The 15,000-nt window shown below is 43.0% G+C and overlaps 1 protein-coding gene across 1 annotated transcript in view; it reads right to left on the reverse strand.

Annotated features, from left to right (window-relative positions):
* The window catches only part of mapkbp1 (mitogen-activated protein kinase binding protein 1), an 89,937-nt gene that overhangs the window by 51,009 nt on the left and 23,928 nt on the right, over positions 1–15,000 (reverse strand). The window contains 5 exon segments of the mRNA XM_039785460.1: positions 2–19; positions 3,455–3,775; positions 4,795–4,965; positions 7,362–7,419; positions 7,571–7,633. Coding sequence (XP_039641394.1) covers positions 2–19; positions 3,455–3,775; positions 4,795–4,965; positions 7,362–7,419; positions 7,571–7,633 — 631 coding nt within the window.

The raw sequence follows: 15,000 nt of genomic DNA on the forward strand, positions 1-15,000 counted from the left end.
CGGACGCAGAGTCGACTCTCTGCACAGGAAGCGAAGGAGGAAGCAGAGGAACTTCACATTAAAGACACACAGTGATATATTTAAAGTTAACATCAGTTTAAGGGTAACTTTTCAACCTGGAATCTCTGTCTCCATGTGTGAGTGTCTGACGGAACAACAATCTCTGAAACTGGTCAAATATTTAACCAGAACCAAGCTGTAATGTAACCCTACAGGACTAATGTTCAGCAGCAGTTAGAGTCACTAAAAGTTCTGTTGTTGCTGCTGACAGACTCACATTATTATTCTAAGTGTCTGACAACATTATGGGATGGATCCCTACAGAGATAGACCTTTAAGTTAAAGAGTAAGATCCTTTTAGTTTAACATGAAACAGCCCCGAAATCACCATCACCAAACTCCACCAGACTCCATGTAAATAATCAGGACTTTTAGCGTGTATAGAGTCAGCATATCTCCACAAGACTCCATGTAAATATTCAGGACTTTTAGCGTGTATAGAGCCAGCATATCTCCACCAGACTCCATGTAAATAATCAGGACTTTTAGCGTGTATAGAGCCAGCATATCTCCACCAGACTCCATGTAAATAATCGGGACTTTTAGCATGTATAGAGACAGCATATCTCCACATGTAAATGGATGAATTAAGGGTTTATTTCAACTAAACCAGAGTGGTGATTGTTAAAACAGTGGAAAGATGAACCAAGACGGCTTTTGATAGTTTTATTTAGTTTCTGTCTGTATGTCTGTATGTGTGTGTGTCTGTGAGTGTGTGTGTGTGTGTGTGTGTGTGTGTGTGTGTGTCTTTATGTGTGTGCATCTGTGTGCGTTTGTGTGTTCTCTCTTAATACTGGACAAGTTTCAGAGATTGCTGTTGCCACTTAGTCACTTAGACACTATAACATAACATAACATAATATAATAATATAACATATGAACATAGGGTCCAATTAGTTCTCCTTTGAGGAATGACATGATAAAGGGACTCGCCCTTTAGTTTAGTTAGTGTAATAACACGATAAAGAGACTCGCCCTTTAGTGTAGTTAGTGTAATAACACGATAAAGGGACTCGCCCTTTAGTTTAGTTAGTGTAATAACACGATAAAGGGACTCGCCCTTTAGTTTAGTTAGTGTAATAACACGATAAAGGGACTCGCCCTTTAGTTTAGTTAGTGTAATAACACGATAAAGGGACTCGCCCTTTAGTGTAGTTAGTGTAATAACACGATAAAGGGACTCACCTTTTAGTGTAGTTAGTGTAATAACACGATAAAGGGACTCACCCTTTAGTTTAGTTAGTGTAATAACACGATAAAGGGACTCACCCTTTAGTTTAGTTAGTGTAATAACACGATAAAGAGACTCACCCTTTAGTGTAGTTAGTGTAATAACACGATAAAGAGACTCACCCTTTAGTGTAGTTAGTGTAATAACACGATAAAGGGACTCACCCTTTAGTTTAGTTAGTGTAATAACACGATAAAGAGACTCACCCTTTAGTGTAGTTAGTGTAATAACACGATAAAGAGACTCACCCTTTAGTGTAGTTAGTGTAATAACACGATAAAGAGACTCACCCTTTAGTGTAGTTAGTGTAATAACACGATAAAGAGACTCACCCTTTAGTGTAGTTAGTGTAATAACACGATAAAGAGACTCACCCTTTAGTGTAGTGTAATAACACGATAAAGGGACTCACCCTTTAGTGTAGTTAGTGTAATAACACGATAAAGAGACTCGCCCTTTAGTTTAGTTAGTGTAATAACACGATAAAGGGACTCACCCTTTAGTGTAGTTAGTGTAATAACACGATAAAGAGACTCACCCTTTAGTGTAGTTAGTGTAATAACACGATAAAGGGACTCACCCTTTATTGTAGTTAGTGTAATAACACGATAAAGAGACTCACCCTTTAGTTTAGTTAGTGTAATAACACGATAAAGGGACTCACCCTTTATTGTAGTTAGTGTAATAACACGATAAAGAGACTCACCCTTTAGTTTAGTTAGTGTAATAACACGATAAAGGGACTCACCCTTTATTGTAGTTAGTGTAATAACACGATAAAGAGACTCGCCCTTTAGTGTAGTTAGTGTAATAACACGATAAAGGGACTCACCCTTTAGTGTAGTTAGTGTAATAACACGATAAAGGGACTCACCCTTTATTGTAGTTAGTGTAATAACACGATAAAGGGACTCACCCCTAGTGTAGTTAGTGTAATAACCGCGATAAAGGGACTCGCCCTTTAGTGTAGTTAGTGTAATAACACGATAAAGGGACCCGCCCTTGTTTAGTTAGTGTAATAACACGCGTTAAAGGGACTCGCCCTTTAGTGTAGTTAGTGTAATAACACGATAAAGGGACTCACCCTTTAGTGTAGTTAGTGTAATAACACGATAAAGAGACTCACCCTTTAGTGTAGTTAGTGTAATAACACGATAAAGGGACTCACCCTTTAGTTTAGTTAGTGTAATAACACGATAAAGGGACTCACCCTTTAGTGTAGTTAGTGTAATAACGATAAAGGGACTCACCCTTTATTGTAGTTAGTGTTAATACGATAAAGGGACTCACCCTTTATTGTAGTTAGTGTAATAACACGATAAAGGGACTCACCCTTTAGTGTAGTTAGTGTAATAACACGATAAAGGGACTCGCCCTTTAGTGTAGTTAGTGTACACGATAAAGGGACTCGCCCTTTAGTTTAGTTAGTGTAATAACACGTTAAAGGGACTCGCCCTTTAGTGTAGTTAGTGTAATAACACGATAAAGGGACTCACCCTTTAGTGTAGTTAGTGTAATAACACGATAAAGAGACTCGCCCTTTAGTGTAGTTAGTGTAATAACACGATAAAGGGACTCACCCTTTAGTGTAGTTAGTGTAATAACACGATAAAGTGACTCACCCTTTATTGTAGTTAGTGTAATAACACGATAAAGGGACTCGCCCTTTAGTGTAGTTAGTGTAATAACACGATAAAGGGACTCGCCCTTTAGTTTAGTTAGTGTAATAACACGATAAAGGGACTCACCCTTTAGTTTAGTTAGTGTAATAACACGATAAAGAGACTCACCCTTTAGTGTAGTTAGTGTAATAACACGATAAAGGGACTCGCTAGTGTAGTTAGTGTAATAACACGATAAAGGGACTCACCCCTGGTTTAGTTAGTGTAATAACACGATAAAGAGACTCACCCTTTAGTTTAGTTAGTGTAATAACGCGATAAAGTGACTAGCCCTTTAGTGTAGTTAGTGTAATAACACGATAAAGGGACTCTCCCTTTAGTTTAGTTAGTGTAATAACACGATAAAGGGACTCACCCTTTAGTTTAGTTAGTGTAATAACACGATAAAGAGACTCACCCTTTAGTGTAGTTAGTGTAATAACACGATAAAGGGACTCGCCCTTTAGTTTAGTTAGTGTAATAACACGATAAAGGGACTCACCCTCAGTTCGACCCACTTGTCGAGCAGTCGTCGGTCGTTGAACTCACACAGCAGCCCGGAGGAAGTGATGCAGAAGGTGGAGGCCGCCTGGCGCCCGCGCCCGCACGCCACGTCGCTGAAGAAGTTGTTCCTGAGTTCTCCCAGCAGCCCTGAACGCCCCAGCAGCGGCACGGTGGCGTTCACCTTGGAGGTCTTGCCGTGGTCCAGGTACCAGAACTTGACGTGGCGGTTGCCCGCGGTAACAAAGTAGGAGCTGTCGTCCGAGAAGGAGACCGCCGTCACCTTGCTGGACACCTTGTTGGCCGCTACCACCACGTTTTTCTGAACGCACAATGACACACAACCACACACAACGACACACAACGACACACAACCACACACAACGACACACAACAACACACAACGACACACAACGACACACAACGACACACAACAAGCTTAAAACCTCCTTAACAAAAAGGGCTGAATATAAAAATGTCAATATAGGGGCAGATATGTGTGTCTGTGTGTGTGTGTGTGTGTTTGTATGTCTGTATGACTGTGTGTGTCTCTATATGTGTGTGTGTGTGTCTCTATGTGTGTGTATATGTGTGTGTCTGTGACTGTGTCTCTCTCTCTCTCTGTGTGTGTTTGTGTGTGTCTCTGTATGTGTGTGTGTGTCTCTGTATGTGTGTATGACTGTGTGTGTCTCTCTGTATGTGTGTGTGTGTGTGTGTCTGTATGACTGTGTGTGTGTGTGTGTGTGTGTGTGTGTCTCTGTGTGTGTGTGTGTGTGTATATGTGTGTGTGTGTGTCTCTGTGTGTGTGTGTGTGTGTGTGTGTCTCTGTATGTGTGTGTGTGTGTGTCTGTATGACTGTGTTGTGTGTGTGTGTGTGTGTGTGTGTATATGTGTGTATTGTGTGTCTCTGTGTGTGTGTGTGTGTGTGTGTGTCTGTGTGTGTGTGTGTCTCTCTGTATGACTGTGTGTGTGTGTCTGTGTTTATATGATGTTAGTGTTTGTGTGTTATTATTGTTGTTTGTGTGTGTGTGTATGTCTCTGTATGACTGTGTGTGTGTGTGTGTGTGTGTGTTGTGTGTTGTGTGTGTGTATGTCTCTATATGACTGTGTGTGTGTGTGTGTGTGTGTGTCTGTCTGTGTGTGTGTGTGTATGTCTCTGTATGACTGTGTTGTGTGTGTGTGTATGTCTCTATATGACTGTGTGTGTGTGTGTGTTGTTGTGTGTGTGTGTGTGTGTGTGTGTGTGCGTGTGTGTGTGGTGTGTGTGTGTGTGTGTGTGTGTGTATGTCTCTGTATGACTGTGTGTGTGTGTGTGTGTGTGTGTGTGTGTGTGTGTGTTACCTTCCAGTTCCACACGTTGACCATCATGTCGTGCTGGTAGCCGACGCTGACGATGTATTTCCCGTTGGGAGAGAACGCCACGCAGGCCACGCCATATTTATGCTCCTGCAGCTCGGCGACCTGCACGCGCTCCGACACCTCCCAGACCCGCACCGCCGGCATGTGGCCGCTCTGAGGAACAGGAAGTAGAAGAAATAAAGTAGAAATTAAAACTAAAGACACTAATAAAAAATTAATAGGAAAATTACTAGCCCCTGTAGGACCTACGCTTCCCGGGGTTCATCACAACTTGCAAATTTTAACCTACTTTGCACCTGAAAATGTCAGTCGACATTCTCCAATAAGAATACTAATGTGTGTTAAAGTCTCCCCTCAGAGGGTTAACTATAAATGAATGATAATGTCTGTGGTTCATAGATGGATTCATCATATCGCTCCCCGAATACAACGCTGAGGTTAAGACAACGTGAAAATACATTTATTAATCACATATTATTACGCTGTGTTAAAAATAAATACCATGACTTTTCCAAAACGTTCTGGGTCATTTTATGTTTCCAAAACCTTTCCAGGCCTGGAATTTCAAATTCCATAACTTTTCCAGGTTTTTTCAAAACATATGAACACTGCTTTCTCCTCCAGAACTGCCTGAATTCTTGGTGGCATTGATCCAACAAGGAGCTGGAAGCATTCTGTAGAAATGTTGGCCCATATTGAGAGGAGAGGGTCTAACAGGTGATGGAGATTTGGGGGATGCACATCCAGGGCACCAAGCTCCCGTTCCACCACAACCCAAAGATGTTCTATTGGGTTGAGATCTGGTGACTGTGGGGGGGCCATTTTAGTCCAGGGAACTCATTGTCATGTTCAAGAAACCAATCTGAAATGATGTGAGCTTTGTGACCTGGAGCATTATCCTGCTGTTTAGGGCCAAAATACATTTCTGATCTGCTGCTACATTATGACCCACCCAGACCTCTCAGGTGGTCTGGGACAGGTCTGCTACATTATGACCCACCCAGACCTCTCAGGTGGTCTGGGAAAGCTCTACTACATTATGACCCACCCAGACCTCTCAGGTGGTCTGGGAAAGCTCTACTACATTATGACCCACCCAGACCTCTCAGGTGGTCTGGGACAGGTCTACTACACTATGACCCACCCAGACCTCTCAGGTGGTCTGGGACAGGTCTACTTGTTGTCCCCCAGAGTCAGAACTAAACAGGGGGAAGCAGCGTTCAGTTTCTATGCTCCACATATCTGGAACAAACTCCCAGAAACCTGCAGGTCCGCTGCAACTCTCAGTTCTTTTAAATCTAAGCTAAAGACCTATCTTTTTGATGTTGCTTTTCTTTAAATAATCTATTTTATTAACTTTAATTTCTTATACTGCACTGTAACTTTTATTCTTATACTGCACTATAAATTTTATTCTTGTCTTTTAATGTTTTTAATTTGTTTATTAATGTTTTTAAATTTTTTTAATTGTCTTCTAACTGCTCTTTAATGTTTTATGTAAAGCACTTTGAATTGCCCTGTTGCTGAAATGTGCTCTACAAATAAAGCTGCCTTGCCTTGCCTTGCTGGAAGTAGCCATCAGAGATAGCCTGACCAGCCAGCCCCACATCCAGATGTTGAGGTCTGGGAACTCCCCATTGGTCAGGGCTCAATCTGAGGGGGCGGGATAAACGTTTGTCTTTCAAATTCCCTCTGCACGCAATAGGATAGCGCTCCAACCAATCAGAGCAACACTAGCTGATACACTGCAAAAAGAGATGTGTTAAAAATGACACAACATGTGTAGTACCTGAACACACTCACCACATGTGTTAAAATTCTACACATGTTCTACACAAGAGTTGTGTCATCTCTTTTTGCAGTGTATTCTCAAAGACTTCGGTAAGGAGACAATAAAAAAAATTTGATGTAAATACTTAAAATTTCCTGTCCCGCCAAAGGTGAAAGAAATGCAATTTAAAATTATGAATAGGATTTATCCCACTAATGATTTCTTAAAACAGAGATTTAAAATGGATGTAGGAAACTGTACACTGCAAAAAGGAGATGTGTTAAAAATGACACAACATGTGTAGAATGTGGTGAGTGTGTTCAGGGACTACACATCTCTTTTTGCAGTGTAGATTAAACTTTTGCCGTATCCGGTCGGCAAAACTCCCAACACATCTTCCTTTTTTTAAAGAATGACTTCAGTGCTGAACTCCAAGTCTTCCAGAGTCGCGGCTAAAGCCGATTCCAAAGACCGCTGCTCGCCAGCAGCAGCAACTCTGCCGTCATTATGTTAAGCCCCGCCCACCAACTCTATACACGATGTGATTGGCCTGACCAGAATTTGGTTTTTCCAGCTCGCAAGCCAACGGAGAGTTGCTAGACTGAACCTGGCTGCTAATTACATTTGCTGCTACTAGGGTGGGTCTAGATTTCTAGGCTACATCAGAGACATTTTATTGGCTAAATATGAGATGAGATATTAGAGATATACTCCTACCGTGGAGAAATGAATCCCAACGAGACACTGAGCATGCTCAGAACCTGTCAGAGAGACTCACCTCTCCTGTGACCACATATTTCCCGTCTGGAGAAAACGCCAGCGTGGTGATCGCCTTCCTGAACAGAGAGAGAGAGAGAGAGAGAGACAGGAAACCCTTCTGATTGGCTGTCAGACGTCAGACAGTGTTATTACCTCATCACTCTTCATGACTCATTCATAAAGTTCTGCTGAATATTAATATAACTTTAAGACTGTAGAAAGTTTTACCGTGAGCTGTTGAAGATGTGGTGCTGTTTGTTCTTCCGGGGATTCAGCAGGACGACCACACACCTGCAGACACACACACACACACGAATATACACAGAGACACACACACACAGACACGCACACACACACACACACACACACACACACACACACACACACACAGAGGACACACACACGACACACAGAGACACACATACTCACTGCGCATACCACACACAACCACACAACAACACGCGACACACACCCCACATTTACAGACTACACAAACCACACACACAACCACAATACACACACCGTACACACACACACACACACACACACACGCACACACACAGAGGACACACACACACACACATACATACGCCCGACACACATGCATGCACGCACCACAGACACACACACACAACACAGAGAGGAACCCGCACACACACCCGTACACATGCAGACACACACACACACACACACAGAACCGCGCACACACACACACACGAGACGCAAACACACACACACGCACCCACAGGAGACACAAACCACACACACACACACACAGCACACCACACACATGCACACACAGAGAGAGACACACACACACACACACATACACACACACACATACACAGAGTTAGCAGGTAAACAGAATTAAACTAATGAAAACACAAACAGAAGAAAGCTGCTCCACCCACTAACAGAACCCACACACACACACAATCACACACACTCTGACTCACACATGCATGTTGGTTATTGACATTTTTACAACTTATTACAGAAGTTGCATTTGGTGCGACAGAACGAGGCTGTCCTCCCCATCAGTGGTCTGTCCCAGCATCATTCTGACCACGGGGGCATCAATACCTGCTATGTGGGAAGCTCCGCTTGCTACCAATCACATCACGTTAGCATCCCATTGACTCCCATTCATTCTGACGTCACTCTGACAGGGAATAACTTATATAATATTAATATAATATATATATATATAATATATAATACTAAAAACTAATAACATCTGAAGAGTTTAAAGACTCTACATTTCAGCAACGTTTAGATGGACTGGAAATACTTCGGTATGTGGCAAGTGAATTCATATGAAGTAACATTTATCCACGAACAACTAGGATATTTTAGGAAAAGCATAAATAATGAAGTTGAATAATGAATGTTAAATAATGAAGTAGGGGTAACGAGGTACAGTGGCACTCATGAGTTTATGAACCCACGCTAAAGTTGACTAAAAAGAGGAATAAAAAACTAATTTTTGGAAATTGATCTTAATGCCTTAATTAAAAAAAATAGGAAAAATCCAACTTTTAAGGTCACCAATTATCTTTGTGACTGAATAATGTATCTTAAATAAATAAATGTTCTTCCTTAAAATACAGGGGGCATAAGTCAGTCCACCCTATGTTAGATTCCCATAGAGGCAGCCAGATGTTATTATAAATTGTTACTCCCCTACCCTTACCCCCCACACTTCACTACCCCATCTCCCTCTTAATCATACTCTCCCTTCACCAACCCACCTACGCCCCCTTCACACCCCCTACAACCCTTCCTACCTATCTCCTCACCATACCTCTCCCCTCCCCCTCTCACATACCCTTCACATTCCATCATCATACCCTTCACCATACCCACACATACCCTTCACCCTTCATCATCACATACCCTTCACCATACCCCCATCATCATACCCTTCACCCCCCCCCCCTCTCCCCCCCCCCCATCCCCCCCCCCCCTCCCTACCACCCTCTTCCATCCCTTCACCATACCTAGAGGTTGGTGGTTAGTCCAAGTTAACTAATATGGTTTATTGCTTGAGAGATGTTTTGTGGTACTCCTCTTAATATGGGTGAAGGTGTAGTGTAATGGTATGATGAGATTATAATGAAATGATAATATAATGAAGTATATAATTGATGATATTGGAATATGGTGAAAATTGCTATATGAGTATATTGAAAGAATATTATGAAAGTTGTGAAAAGTATGTGAAGTATCGATGGTATCGTGATTTGTTTGTTTGATGAAATGTATGAAAGGTAATAAATGATAACTTAAAGATTAATGATATAATATGAGTATATATGAGTATATGAAATTATGTGATGATGAGGGTATGATGTAAATTATGTGATAAGAAATATAATTAAAGATGGTTGATAAGTATGTGAAGTATAATTATGAGTAATTCTATTGAAGTAAGTTGCTGTTCTTTCACCGTCTCTGATTCTGACCTACATATATTTAGGTTTGTAGTGGCGGCGCCCTCTAGTGGCCGCAGTAGTTCTGACGGGAGCAAAGCAGGAAGCTAGACAGTCCTTCTAGAATAATGAGAGTATTTTTGTGATTGTTGAGGGGCAAACATGTCTGTATGTGTGTGTGTATGTTATTGATGATTATGATATTGATGTGATGTTATGGTATATATGGGTGATATTAATGATGATGATGTGTGGTGTAATATTATTATTATTATTGTGTATGTGTGTGTGTGTGTGTGTGATGTGATATTGATGTTGGTCGGTGATGATGTGTAGTATTATTGTGTGTGTGTAGTGTGTGTGTATTGTGTATTATTGATGTAGTATTGTTATTGTGTGTATTGGTGTGTGTGTGTGTGTGTTGTGTGTAGTGTATTTTATTATTATTATTATATTATTATTATTTTATGTGTGTGTGTTATTATTATTGTGTGATTGTTGTGTGTGTGTATTTGTGTGGGTGTGTGTGTGTATTATTTTTGTTATTGTTGTATTATTGTTATTGTGTCTGGTGTATGTTTTTATGTTTGTATTTGTTATGTTGTGTATGTGTGTGTGTTATGTGTGTGTTGTGTGTGTGTGTGTTGTATATGGTATTGTTGTGTGTGTGTTGTTGTTATTGTTGTGTATGTGTGTGTGTGTGTGTGTTGGATGTATGTGTGTGTGTGTGTGTGTGTGTGTGTATGTGTGTGTTATGTGTGTGTGTGTGTTGTGTGTGTCTGGTGTATTATGTGTATGCATGGAGGCAGCAGTAGACCACTTCCCGTTCTGGAGGTAAATCACTGTTTTATCAAAGAGTCTGGTGAGAGACTGACCTAATGGGTTGCTCATTACCTAACCCTGTGTTATTATGTGTGTGTGTGTGTGTGTGATTGTGTGTGTGTGTGTGTGTGTGTGTGTGTGTGTGTGTGTGTGTGTGTGTGTCTCTGTGTGTTGATGAAGAATATAATTGTGCTCTCAGCTGCTACAGTCAGCAAACACTTATCACAGAGTGTTTGTTCATCTACACAGCCGGCCAGCTCACACAGGGATAATGTGTGTGTGTGTGTGTGTGTGTGTGTGTGTGTGTGTGTGTGTCACTCTGTCCGTGCGTCCATCTATCTCTCTGTGAGAAGTCAAAACAGCCAAAACCACCATGAATCCAGGAGTTTTATTTTGAAATGTGTTTTATTTTGAAATGTGTTTTATTTTGTAAAGTATCCGCTGGCATGTACCCTGTAAGTGATTTCCGCCTTCCGAAACACACATGGGCTCAAGGGTAAGCTCACTTCAGAACTGACCTCTTGCCATTCTGATGCTACCGAGCCATCACCTCCCGTTACATCACTATCCGTTAGCATCACCTCCCGTTAGCATCACCTCCGTTAGCATCACCTCCGTTAGCATCCATTGACTCCCATTCATTCTGACGTCATGACAGAGAATAACACATCTGAAGCGTTTAAAGACTCTATTTGTCCGTTGTTTATTTCTAAAGAAACACGACAATGTATAAAAGGCTCCATTACCTTGTAGCTCCGCGTTATGGCTCCGTAGCAGACGCTTTTATAACAATAGGCTAACGATTGGGTCATAACCACGAGACTTACTGTCACACAGTAGAGGAATTACCGTATAGTACAGGAGAAGCTCACAGGCAGTTTGGACTTCCATTATCTGTTTAGGTTTAATGACTAATGTTAACTAGCATGTTAGTGATCAGTAATTAGCCTGTGCCTATGTTATCTCCTTACATATACATATACGGGACCAGCTGGTCCATTCTTATATATATATACTGTCTATGATACGCTCGCGTCTCACACAAGAAATAAAAATAGCTGCGCTACGCGGCTATACGCTTGCACGCCCAGTGATTTACTCTGTAACAGTATCAGACTGAGCTCCTTGTGTGTGTGTGTGTGTGTGTGTGTGTGTGTGTGTGTGTGTGTCTGTGTGTCAGCGTAGCTTAGCATAAAGACTGGAACCAGCTAGCCTGGCTCTGTGCCGGCTACATCCACCCTACTGCAGCGTTTCAGAGCCTTACAGCGGAGACATTTGGAAAGCGTTTGGGTTTGAAAAGTCCAGGTCTGCTTCGTAGTCTGGACCGGCACCGACAGAGACCTGCTGGAACAACATCTGACATCATTCAGTGATGTATAAATACTTCAGTGATGTATAAATACTTCAGTGATGTATAAGTACTATTGGGCCGAGTCGGACAGTGTTTATGAAGGTTCAGGTCGGACAGACTGAGTCACCAAAACACACACTCATTAAACTGCTCACTGTTTATACAGCAGAGAGAGAGAGAGTGTGTGTGTGTGTGTTGTGTGTGTGTGTGTGTGTGTGTGTGTGTGTGTGTGTGTGTTTTGTGTGTGTGTGTGTTGTGTTGTGTGTGTGTCTCTGTGTGTGTGTGTTTTTTGTTTTTGTGTGTGTGTGTTTGTGTGTGTGTGTGTGTGTGTGTGTGTGTGTGTGTTGTGTGTGTTGTGTGTGTGTGTGTCTCTGTGTGTGTGTGTGTGTGTGTGTGTTATTGTGTGTGTGTGTGTGTGTGTGTGTGTGTGTGTGTGTGTGTGTGTGTGTGTGTGTGTGTCTGAAATCTTCACAGTGTTTCCTAAATGTACTTTGACTCTCCTTCATTTTATTTGAGTGAAACTTTAGGCTCAAACTCAACCAGACTAACAGGCTTTACACCGGGAGGAAAAAAAAAAAAAACAACACACACACACACACACACACACACACACACACACACACACACACAAAACCCCCCCCCCCCCACCATAATCGACACTGATGTGGAGTTGATTCATGTATTCGTTTCTGTCTGCAGGGCCACACAGAAACTCGAAGGAGAACTTTTCACAGATTTTAAACCGATTGAAGAAATAAAAATAAAACCAGAATGTTAACACATGTCCTCCAACCCAAAATGCAGAAAAACTGTCCGCCATAAGTCATTCTGGATCACCGCCGAAAACTGGACTGGGGTCTGGGTATCGTTAAGGGTTAAAACTGCAGATTTCTAGCCCAAAAACCTTCATTACTGGTCACTCCTCTCACTGTCGGATTTTCAAAATAAAAGGCTAAAACAACGGTCTAATACCTGTACTGACTTAGAAAAAACATGGTGACATCCATATATATGACCGAGGAAGGTGCCTTTGTGTTAGACACACACACACACACACACACACACACACACACACACACACACACACACACACACACACACACACACACACACACACACACACTCTGCAGCATGGTTACATGATGTGTTCAGGTACAGTTTGTCCCAAAGAACATCTGCAATGCAGCATACAGAGAGAGAGCTGCAGAGAGGAGAGGACTGCAGACTCTCCTCTCTGCTCCTTTCTCTCTTTAACAGCAGAAAGAAAGACAGGAACAGAGAGAGAGAGGGAGAGAGGGAGGGAGAGAGGGAGAGACAGAGAGGATAGGGCTGTGCAATTAATTTAAATGTTATCGTGATTATGATTATGAGAAAAACAATTATTTAGCTCATTACGTTTTATTTTCTCTCGTGTTCTGAATGAAAAAATAAAGTTTCAATAGGAAAAGTATTACGGCAAAGTTCACAGCTGTATGTGTCTATTTTACTGTTGATTTATTTAACATTTTCCACTGTTTTTAAGTTCAGTAACTGCAACATCTTTCCAGAAGTCAACGAGTAATCGTGTTAAGTTATTTCAATATTGTCCGAAATAATCGTGATTATATATTTTGCCATCATCGAGCAGCCCTGAGAGACAGATAATAATCTGGAGGTTTAAAATGTCCAGAGGACGAAGAAGTTAGATTACTTTACTCTCTCTCTCTCTCTCTCTCTCTCTCCCTCTCTCTCTCTCTGTCTCTCTCTCTCTCTCTGTCTCTCTCTCTCTCTGTCTCTCTCTCTCTTTTTCTGTCTCTCTCTCTCTCTCTGTCTCTCTCTCTCTCTCTCTGCTCTCTCTCTCTCTCTGTCTCTCTCTCTCTCTCTCTCTCTCTCTCTCTCTCTCTCTCTCTCTCTCTCTCTCTCTCTCTCTCTCTCTCTCTCTCTCTCTCTCTCTCTCTCTCTGTCTCTCTCTCTCTCCCTCTCTCTCTCTCTCTCTCTCTCTCTCTCCCTCTATTCAATTCAATTTGCTTTATTGGCATGAATGTCTGAAATAACAATATTGCCAAAGCATCGATGATATAAGTTCACTGAGTAAACTACTGATGTTATATTAGGCTGTCACATACACTCACATATCTTCTCTCCCTCTCTCCCTCCCTCTCCCTCCCTCTCCCTCCCTCTCTCCCTCCCTCTCCATTTCTCCATCTCTCTCTCTCTCTCTACATTTCATTCCCAGTGAAACATGAACATCTATCTCTGCACATTAACCTATATCCCTCCCCTCCTCCCCCTCCTCCTCACTCCTCCCTCCCCCCCCTCCCCCCTCCTCCCCTCCTCCCTCCTCCTCCTCCCCCCCTCCTCCCTCCTCCCTCCTCCCTCTCCTCTCCCCCTCTCCCCCTCCCCTCTCCTTCCCTCCCTCATCTCTGACTGGGGCATTCATCTGCTGTCTGACCTTCAGACCAGGGCTCCACCAATCCCCACCCCTCCCCCCCACTCCCACTCTGATTGGACGCTCAGGTGATGTGGAGGACATTAAAACCTGGACGTCTTCCACTGCTCGCCCTCGCACATTCCCAGCATTCCTCTGGGTTCAGACTCTTGAGAAAGGGTTTAAAGAACCCTCAGGAGGGACAGGAGAGGGAGAGGAGGGAGGGGCAGGGAGGAGAGGAGAGAGGAGGGGACAGGAGGAGGGAGGAGGAGGAGAGGGAGACAGGAGAGGAGAGAGGAGGGAGGGGGACAGGAGGGAGGGAGACAGAGGAGGGGACAGAGGAGAGAGAGGAGGGGGACAAGGAGGGAGGAGGAGGGTGAGGGAGAGAGGAGGAGGAGAGGGAGAGGAGGAGGGGAGGGAGGGAGAGGGAGAGAACAGATGGGGGAGAGGGGGGAGGGGACAGGGGGGAGGGAGGAGGAGGAGGAGGGGAGGGAGGAGGGGACAGAGGGAGGAGGGGGACAGGAGGAGGAGGGAGACAGGAGGGAGAGGAGGAGGAGGGGGGGACCGGAGGGAGAGAAGGGAGGAGGACAGAGGAGGGAGGAGAGGAGGAGGGGACCAGAGGAGAGAGGGAGAGGAGGGGGGACAG

This window comes from Perca fluviatilis, chromosome 20 (assembly GCF_010015445.1).
Source record: "Perca fluviatilis chromosome 20, GENO_Pfluv_1.0, whole genome shotgun sequence".
NCBI classification, from domain to species: domain Eukaryota; kingdom Metazoa; phylum Chordata; class Actinopteri; order Perciformes; family Percidae; genus Perca; species Perca fluviatilis.